This window comes from Lactuca saligna, chromosome 2 (genome assembly GCF_052625555.1).
Source record: "Lactuca saligna cultivar CGN05327 chromosome 2, ASM5262555v1, whole genome shotgun sequence".
Lineage (NCBI taxonomy): Eukaryota > Viridiplantae > Streptophyta > Magnoliopsida > Asterales > Asteraceae > Lactuca > Lactuca saligna.
In genome coordinates this window covers 157943048-157952926 of record NC_136418.1, presented here as the reverse complement: position 1 = coordinate 157952926, position 9879 = coordinate 157943048, and the positions used below count along the sequence as shown (strand labels likewise).

The 9879-nt window shown below is 33.0% G+C and overlaps 2 protein-coding genes across 3 annotated transcripts; one reads left to right on the top strand and one right to left on the bottom strand.

The window, feature by feature from the left end:
* The first annotated feature begins 1896 nt into the window (after positions 1 to 1896).
* LOC145029263 (uncharacterized) lies at positions 1897 to 2884 on the top strand. Its single transcript, XM_078977855.1, has 3 exons — positions 1897 to 1977; positions 2403 to 2564; positions 2651 to 2884. The coding sequence occupies exons 2-3, from the start codon at positions 2406 to 2408 to the stop codon at positions 2696 to 2698; spliced, it is 207 nt and encodes a 68-aa protein (XP_078833981.1). The 5' UTR covers positions 1897 to 1977; positions 2403 to 2405; the 3' UTR covers positions 2699 to 2884.
* A 3070-nt stretch (positions 2885 to 5954) lies between these two features.
* LOC145032351 (serine/threonine-protein kinase D6PK-like) lies at positions 5955 to 9626 on the bottom strand. Of its 2 annotated transcripts, none has more exons than XM_078981130.1 (3): positions 9355 to 9626; positions 7540 to 8883; positions 5955 to 6868 (listed from the first exon to the last, which is right to left on the bottom strand). In XM_078981130.1, the coding sequence occupies exons 2-3, from the start codon at positions 8631 to 8633 to the stop codon at positions 6088 to 6090; spliced, it is 1875 nt and encodes a 624-aa protein (XP_078837256.1). In that variant the 5' UTR covers positions 8634 to 8883; positions 9355 to 9626; the 3' UTR covers positions 5955 to 6087. The 2 variants fall into 2 exon arrangements, with proteins under 2 accessions (XP_078837256.1, XP_078837255.1); XM_078981129.1 differs by having other exon boundaries at positions 7540 to 8812.
* Between the last annotated feature and the right edge of the window lie 253 nt (positions 9627 to 9879).

Genomic DNA, 9879 nt, shown 5'->3' with positions numbered 1-9879 from the left:
GGCGCAAAATCCTTCATGCTTGGCTCAAGATTTCCCAAAGGTGGCACAACTTTTCCTTAATGGCTCAACATCTCCATGTTGGCCCAGCATATTCACTTGGCTTAACATCTTCACTTGGCTCAACATCTTCATGGCTCAACATCTTCACGGCACAACATATTGGACCATGTTGCTCCCAGCTACTCCAAGTCACTCCAAGTTTCTCCAAGCCACTCCAAGTTGCTCCAAAACCCTTTTTAGATGATCCATTACCTTGGGACTTGGTCAGTTCGTTTATCAGATGATCCAAAGCCATCTCAGACGATACGTTCCTTTGTCACACGCTCCATGAACGTCAAGTGATCCATTTGGTTCTAAGTGCCCCAATACTCCATGAGAATGCTCCAAATGCATGAGTCGAATTTAACAATCTCCACCTCGACTTGAGCATCCTCTGAACTCCGCCTTAAACAAGAACTTCCTCTTTTTTTTGCTAACAAGCCCCGAAGTGGGCCTACCTCCTACAAACATCAACCAAGTCCAAGCAAAGCTTGAACTTCTCTCAGGGCAATGACCTTGTCACCATGTTCTCCAGATTCACCTTGGTACCAGACTTTAAAATACATAACCTGTCATACAACATGATAGGTTTCTCCACTTTCAAAATAAGACTTTGATCGAGGCCAACCGCCAATGATATTCTTGTCTCTATATCACTTTCATGGTCCAAGTCTATCAATCCAACCAAGTTCGTGCGTCATGCATTTGCACCACACACCAGACAAACATCAAACGTCATTTCAAGTGTCGCAAGATTCACTTGACCACTTCTTAATGAGCTTTTCCCCGATTGTCTCCATTTAGTTCTAAGTGTTCCAAATGCTCCATGAGAATGCTCCAAATGCTCAAGTCACATTTAACATATCCTTTAACACATATTTTACCGATTTCGTTATTGACTTGGACACCTAATCATTAAATGAACCCATGAGATAAATGCGATGGGTTATATAATGTTATGTTTACCTTAAAACTTGATACTTATTTCATCAACTCATTTAATGACTAGGCGTCTGTAATGGATATTAAGTTTTAAGGTAAATGTAGCAATATATAACTCATCATATTTATCTAATCGGTTAATTTAATGACTAGGCGTTCAGGTTGGCAATGAAATTGGTAAAATGTGTGTTGCGGGAAAAAAGGGCGAGAAATGAGTCGGTAAGATGGATATATTGGGTTAAATAAAATATAGTTAGACAATTTAAAATTTCTTATAAACTTAAAAAATGATGAAATTGTTGCAAGTTTATGTAATCATTATAGTCTTCATCGGATGCATTCATATTCCAAAAATATACAGTGCAACTGAAATATCAAGTTTTACGACATTATATAACCCAACATATTCATTTCATCAGTTCATTTAATTATTAGCGTCTATGTCAGCAATGAAATCGGTAAAATATGTGTTATAGCGAGAAAATTGTCAAATCATCATTTTTACTAGTAATTCTTGTTTTTTCGTAAACAAGATTTAGTTTGAGACTTATTTGTAAATTATGATAAATTAATAAGACTTTAATGTGTTTAGATCTGCAATGAAATCGGTAAACTGAAAATAAAATGGTCAAATCGTCATTTTTACCGCTAATTCATATTTTTTCTAAATAAATTTTCGTTTGAGACTTATTTATAGATTAAGATAAAATAATAAGACTTTAATAATAGAGATTTCCAAAAAAAAAAATAATAATAATAATAAATAAAAAATTAGGAACAAGGAACAAGAATGCACGAAGCTGTTGAATTTATTTAAGAAAATACAAAAATATACCAAAATCTAAGCCCAACAAACCTAACACTGAAGCCCAAACGGCCCACTGTGATTGCAGCTTCTTTACCATTCTCGAATCTTCGTCTCCCCTCTGTTTTATCTCGCTTGTCGATGCTCTATTTCTGCGTCTGCGCGAGCACCTGTACTCTTTCAATACTAACGTAAGTCTCCTTCGTAGTTAACTTAATATAATTTCTATAGCTTTATGATACTCTAATAGCTATGTACTTTCCGATTACCTACATTAATGTTTGTTACCTACTATTTTCAATCTCCTATTTGAATTTAGTTTAATCACATCTCTCAACTCATCTACCGATTTTTGAAATTGTCTGTTCTTTTCGATTTTTGCTACGGATTTCTGTCGATATACCTGAAATGTTTAAGGGTTCTTACATACGTTCCCCTTCTTCACATGAAAGCTGCAATGTTTAACACTTCGGCAGCAGTTTAAGATGCTATTTAATCCATTCAGACAAATTTCCTACTTTTTCGTTGTTATTTCCATCAATCTTTCTTCTAAATTAACATTTAACAACTTCAAATCAAAGCGAGAGAACTCAATTAGTTAATGTTGAATGAACAGGAAATGGTAGAAGAGCCACCTTTTAGGCCACGAGAAAAGCTGATTGAGAAGCAAAAAATGTATCAAAGCATCCAGAAACACACATACCTGAAAGGTCCAATGGACAAGATTACCTCAGTTGCTATTCCTCTTGCATTAGCGGGTTCTTCTCTCTACCTCATTGTATGTTCTTAACCCTTCTTTTTTCTCCTTGAAATCAACTTCAACAGTTGCTCCATACTTAACAGATTATTTGGGTACTTTAACAGGGACGTGGTATCTATAACATGTCGCATGGAATCGGAAAGAAAGATTGAGTGTGTGATTTTATCTTTATGTCTTATTGTTCTAAGTTTATATGGTTTTGGTTATCAGTTAAATGTTAACCAGAATTCGTCGTTATGTGAGTATTGTAATGTGTTGTTGGGTGCTATGAATAATAGGTGGAAAATAATGTATTTATGTAAATTGCAACTTAAGTGAATGGATTTGCAAATTGTATATACGTATGATTGTGATCTAGATATAGAATGTTAGAATTGCAGTCTATATCGTATCATAGTAGTAGTGTGCCTATGTAGATTAAAGTCTACTAAATTAGTGAGAAATGCTGGGTTAGATTTTGAATATGTGATTTATTATGCGAAGTTGCGAAAAATACGTTATGATTTACAAAGTTGTTTTCAAATTTTGTTCGATGTATTTAAAAAATAAATAAATAAATAAATTGATAGCAAAACATAATTCTGGATTTCAGTTGAATTAAAGTATAATCAAATATAAATTTGATGCATTAAAAGATGCCGAGCGAATACGTTACATGGTAACTAACTTCTGAAGAAGTTTACGAAGTATTATAGGATATAATAACATTCGGTGTGTTTGGAACGAAATCTTTGTAAGCTTTTAATTTTTAGTTTTAAAATAAATAAAAAAATATCAAAAAATTTGTTCAGCAATAGAAATTTTTAGTTTAGTTAGCATGTTTGGGACGTTTTTAGTTTTAAATAAAAAAAAATTAAAAATCAAAACTTTTGTTAAACTTTTAGTTTAATTATAATAAAAGATTTTAAATTTAAAAGTTATTTTATTTTAGATATGCTTTTTATATAATTATATATAATTTATAAGCTTTCATATACAAATAAAATAGTTAGTTTTACTAGATACGTTAGTTAGTTTTACTAAATACGTGACCGTAAATTGTCCAAAATCCACAAACGAGATTTTAGGAATTTTCAAGACGGTTTTTGGAAGATTAAAATTAATAGTCAGTTAATGAAAAAAGTTAAATATGAAACGTATTAAAGCGGTATAAATCCTATAAAATATTAAAGACAAAATTGAAAGTAAAAGCACTTGCGGTCGGCACTCAAAAAAAATCTATAATAACTTTTAACGGGAGAGTTTGGCCGGCTACAACAGCTATTTGGCGGGCTACAACAACTAGTTGAAAAATTAGTTTATTTTTCGAGTTTTTTAAGTTGTTATGTTTGACAAACCAAAAAGTAGCTTATAAACTAGTTTTTTAAAAAGTTACTTAGACTGTTTTTGGCATGCCACAGCTAGCAAAAAAGCTAACTTATTTTTTGAACTTTTTTAAATTGTCATGTTTGGTAACCAAAAAGTAGCTTATAAGCTAGCTTTTTAAAATGCTACTTATACTGGCTTTTTATAAGCTTTTTAAAAAAAATTCAAATATACCCTTTAAATTTCATATTTTTCAGCTAGTTTTACCAAACATCATTTTTTATTAGCTAACTTTTCAACTATCAGCCAGTTTTTTATTTAACAGCTAGTTTTTCAGCTATTACGCCAACATAGCCTTAAACTAGATTTATAGGAGTTTTTTTAAAATTTTGAAATATATCCCTGAATTAATTATAAAAACATATTTTTTTTAAACGTTGTTTTATATCATTTTATATATTTTAGCTAGCTTTTCGGCTAGTTTTACCAAACGTTATTTTTTATTAGCTAGCTTTTCAGCTATCAGCTAATTTTTTATTTAACAGTTAGCTTTTCAGCTATCAACAACATAACTTAAAGTGAGTGTTATTATACGTATTCTTCTAACTAGCATAAAAAAAATAAAAAATCAAACATATAAAGACTCAAAGCCTTATATGTAAGGGGTGTAATAAATAATTTGGAGTATGTGAGGGGTATAATAAATAATTTGGAGTTATCACGGTACGTATAGAACCTTAAAAGTGGATATATTTTTTGCTTTTTATTTATTTTTTTATTTATAGAAAACTGTGAAGTAGTACTCGTCATTAGTTTGATACATGATAAATATTTGTTCTTGATTTTGAAAACACTTTAAGTAATATGATGTTAATGATCTTTATGTGGTTAAAATACTAAAGTTCAAATTTTGAAGTAAAGATCTTAATATCTCTTTTTAAGTAATGATGTTAATGGTCTTTACCACACCTACCCTTTGGATACCATAACAACCTCCTCGTTGATTTTGTGTACCATGAGGCCTTCCTAGAAGAAATCTGATTAGCCTGGTTTTCAACCATTCATATGTTTGTGTTGATTCCAAATAATATCCAGATGATCGAATTTAATGGCGGATTGCAACCACAAAAAACACAAAAAGAACAAAAATAGGGTTTCGAATAGTTTTTTTTTTTTTTTTTTTTTAATAAAAATCAATTGTTTAAACCGAAAGACAACTAGTCTATTGTTTAAACTGAAAGACAACTAGCCTATTTATAATAAACCTAATATGACTTGTAATTAGAATTAAAAATTTTATCTAAATTAGGAGATAATATAAATCGAAAGATTTTATCCAATTAGGTAATGGCAAATTTTAAGAAAAAGAAACTTTTAAAATAAAATAACCACAATCAAATTAAATATCTTATTTGTCTTTTTTCAAAGTACTTTGAACACTTATTTCACTAATTTAATGTCTCTTTAATTTATATTTATGAGATTTTTATACCAAAATATCCAAAAATTTAGTCCCAAATCGCGAATGTCACATTATATAACTTCAATTAAATGACATGAGAGTCTAGCAGAAATACACGAGGTGTTCTTGACAGTCTTTCTTTGGGTCATATGTAACCATCGTAAATTAACGTCGATCCTAAATCTCACTCAACTTTGCTGCAATCCAAAATCCAATCCTCGAATGCATAGATCGTTCGTAATGTTGTCATTTTCTTCTTGTATTTCGTTGCTGTATCTCATAGCTTCTTATTAGTTTTTTTTTTTTTTTTCTATTATTAATATATTTCCCTGCTTTTTAAAAAAATAATAATAATAATAAACTTGGGCCATCTATGCCCATAAAGACACCTAGGTCTGGTTAGGAATTATATACCTTTGACCATTTTCAGTCAAGAGCGCCCCTTCTTTCCCATACTTCCCGGTTAAGATGATCTCTAGCCCTTCATTGTTTTCACACGTTTGAAATCATAAAATCAAAATTTTATAATTTTATTTAAAGATTCGACATTATGATCTCTACCTCTTATTGTTTATTCTTTTCCTCATCCCAAAACACTAGTACAAGTCCGTTATTAACAAAGACCAAAGACCAAAGAAAAATTTTCTTCAAATGATACACAAATATATCTTTCTTGTATTACATCATGTACACTATACATATATCCTAATCAGAATCTACACCTATATTTATTCATATGTTACAACTTACAGCCAAAACCAAAACATATTTTCCCTAAAACATCTCATCAAATCTACCCTTAAACTCTTTCTCTAAACTCTTTACACCCACACCTCTAACATCACATACTTTCGGCATCTCGGGTGGCGTGCCACACCGGATCAAAGCCCAATTCAAACCCTCAAAAAACCGATGTTCCTTAATCTCAACCGCCCCTTTAACCGACCCCAACCGATCCCCCACCTCCTTTCTCAACAAACTTTTAACCAAATCTTTAACCTCAAAACTCACAATCGGCCAATCAGGAAACTTAACATCTTCTGAAACCACATTTCCTAAAGTCTCATCATCTCCTATCCCCTTAAAAGGTGTCCTACCATATAAAAGCTCATACAACAAAACCCCAAAAGTCCACCAATCCACAGGGCTCCCATGCCCTTCCCCTTTTATAATCTCGGGTGCCAGGTACTCGTGGGTCCCAACGAAGGAGTTTGATCGTGCGCCATGAGGCTCCACTATTAGCTGTGGGGTGGCGGTTGTAACCGTTGGATCGGGTTTTAGGTTTGGAGTGAAACATGGGACTTGCCATGAGGGTTGAAGACAAAACGGGTGGCCTATGCAACTTGAAGAATCTTTATTTTTAGGAGGATTGATGGAATGTGATGGATTTATAACAACCGTTGGATTAGGATCGCATTTTAGGGATAAGTCAAAATCGGTCAACATGATGTGACCATCTTCTCGTACCAAAATGTTTTCGGGTTTTAAGTCGCGGTATATAATTCCAAGCATGTGTAGGTACTCTAGAGCAAGGAGTATTTCAGCAACATAAAACCTAGACCAAAACAAAACATCATAAACGTGATCATAATATATTTTAGTAAATTACATTTTTGGTCCCTAAGTGTAGCTTACTTTTGCACTTTTGATCCTTATTTAAGGATTTTGTAATTCTAAGTAAGATGAATAATTTTGGTGGCTGAGTAGACTTGATTTTTGCAATTTTGGTCCCAAAAAAGTTTCTTTTGCAATTTTGGTCCGTATGTGTGGTTCTTGTAACGTTTTTGTTCCTGTTCCAAGTAAAGTAAAATGACTAGGTTTGGTCCCTGGGTACAACTAATTTTTGCAATTTTAGTGTATTTCAGGTTCTTGTAACATTTTTGGTTCCTATTCCAAGTAAAATGACTATTTTTGGTCCCTGAGTATAGCTGCTTTTTGCAATTTTGGAGCCAATGAGTTTTTTCTTGCAATTTTAGTCCTTATTTGAGGTTCTTCGTAAAGTAAAAATGTAAAATGACTATTTTTGGTCCTTGAATATAGCTGATTTTTGCAATTTTGGTCCCAAATATAGTCATTTTACTTCGAACAGGGACCAAAAACGATACAAAAACCTCAAACAAAGACCAATATTGCAAGATAAGACTTTTTGGGAGCAAAAATGATAAAATCAACTATTATCAGGGATCAAAAACATAACATGCACTAATTTGTAACTTAAATTGTTACCTGGCTGCATGTTCAGAGAAGCATTTGTTGGGCTGTTTTTGCCGAAGGACATGCAAATCGCCTCCAGGACAATATTCAGTGACTAAACATGAATATTTATCGGTTGTAAATTGGGAAAATAAAGTAGGGAGAAATGGGTGATCAAGTAATTGTAATATTTCTCTTTCCGTTTGTGCCCTTGAAGCTTTTTTTCTAAGTGTCAACAACTCATTGTCCACAATTTTCATTGCAAAAAAGCAATGTGACCCAAGAAGCTCCGTGAGGTAAACAGTTCCAAGATCCCCACCTCCAATTTTCTTGATTAACTTAAAGTTTTTTAGATTCAAGCTTCCATGGTGTTTTTGAGCACATAAAACAGCTTCCCATCTTGAATCTTTTGACATGTGAGGCCGACATGAATTTCTGCTAAAATTACTTATGTTGCTGTCACAACTGAAGCTTGTACTACTGCTGCATTCACCAAGGCTGCTGCTTTTTGAGCTTTGAGAGAATTCCCCCTTTTCTTTTGACCTTGATTTGTCATCGATTTTATTGACCAATAAATCAGGTCTTTTTTCGACTTCTTTGATTAGATCCGGTTTGATTTCATCTACCACAGGGAGTTTCTTTCTAGATCGAGTGGATAAAGAAGAAAGTTTCAGTTTAAGGTTTCTGTTTTGTAAAGATTTGGGTATCTTTCCGGAAGGTTCTGGAACAAAGGATTCTTCCACTGCTATCTGTGACTGTTTGACTGGTCCACCTTCAAAGCTTCCTGAAGATGTTACTGTTACTGGTTTTGATAACCTCTTCATAGCTGCCATTTCTGATGCTTGAGAGATGCTTAATCCTCTCAATGCCTGTTTTAAACTAGCAGGTTCTGAAATCCCAATTCTTGATGCTTGATAAGGGCCAACTTTCATTGGTCTTTTCATGGATTTCTTCTGTTTATCTTTAAGAACTTGTGCTAAACCTGTTGTCTTGGCAGAAACCCTAATTGTTTCAAAAAGACGGTTGATTTCATCTTCTATATTGAACTTCTCCCCATGCTTACTGGATTTAAAATCTGAATTTTCTTCCAATTCAATGATTTCACGTGTGCCATGAAAAGTGCCCATGTTGATAGATGTGTTATGGAAATGTACCTTAGCCCATTTCTAGCTAAGCATTTTGAAAATATGTAGGGATTAAGAGAGGCGTATTACTCATCCTTGTGGTCTTTTCTTATCATACTGTAATGAAGATGTTATAGTAACTTCGGACACCTTGTCCCCTTGCAGTTTGAAAGCTTCAGATTCTGTCACAACATTCAGACTTCAGATGTTTATCTCAAACAGATACTTGATGTGCGAAGAAAGAAGAATAGACCTAAAAGAATGAACTTGAAATTAAAACGACACATTTTGTATCACTTAGGGACTAGGGTTTGAATTATGTGTATAACAAAGTAGATTCCAGCGCAACTCATGGTGACTTTACAGAACAACTTAACTTGTAACGAAAGTACCAAACCCTCCCCATCGCTACCTCCAACCAAAATTTTGAACAAAAAAAACGGATGAAAATCCTGCTTGATATTATATAATACTGTCTCCTAACGTATAACATCAGGAACAATAAATATATTATTTCCCTTATAATAATCCGATTATAGAACTATTCTTACAAAATTCAGGAACATATTATTGTAATTCCGATTAATATAACGACAAATCGTACTAGTAGTTTTAGCTTCATGCGGCGTGTAATCTAAGAACTAATATATAAAATAATAATCAAAACTCATAGATTCCATGGGATCAGTATGAATTGAAAAATCGTCAGAAACGAACAACATACCCGTAAATCTGCAACGTATACATATGTAACAAGGAGGAGGTATGAAAGACTGGTTGCCTGAAACAGCGAATTGGGGATGAAGAAAAAGAAGAAGTAGAAGTAGGGTTGATGGATGAAGAGGAGGAAGTTAGGGCACGAGAGAGGGAAGGGAGCAGTAGGATTGAAATTAAATGGAAGAAAATCACGAGAAGTGTCACTGTTGGTTTGCTCCTTCTTCCAAATTGGCGGATAACATAAAAAAGCTTCTTTCCTATGTTCTTACTGTCTTGTCCTCTTTATTATGCTCATTTGTGAAAGCATCACTTTTTATTAAATTTAAGAGTATCTCGATCTAGGTTTTTCAAAATAAATAAATAAATACATGATGCTCATAGTCATAGATGGTAGTAGCGGTCTTTTATTGTGTAGATAAATTTATGTATTTGTCAACAAAAAAATTAGACATGTTAAGCCCACTTAAACTACTGTATAGTTCTTTAAAAACCAAGTTATAAACCTTAAATCCTACGCCTAAAGACCTAATCT

Bases quoted from the DNA above. Each gene is read 5' to 3' on its own strand.
- LOC145029263 (XM_078977855.1), top strand. From the start codon at position 2,406: ATGGTAGAAGAGCCACCTTTTAGGCCACGAGAAAAGCTGATTGAGAAG. The intron at 2,565-2,650 runs GTATGTTCTTAA...GTACTTTAACAG, and splicing joins GTTCTTCTCTCTACCTCATT to GGACGTGGTATCTATAACAT.
- LOC145032351 (XM_078981130.1), bottom strand. From the start codon at position 8,633: ATGGGCACTTTTCATGGCACACGTGAAATCATTGAATTGGAAGAAAAT. The intron at 6,869-7,539 runs GTAACAATTTAA...GTTTTGGTCTAG, and splicing joins TTCTCTGAACATGCAGCCAG to GTTTTATGTTGCTGAAATAC.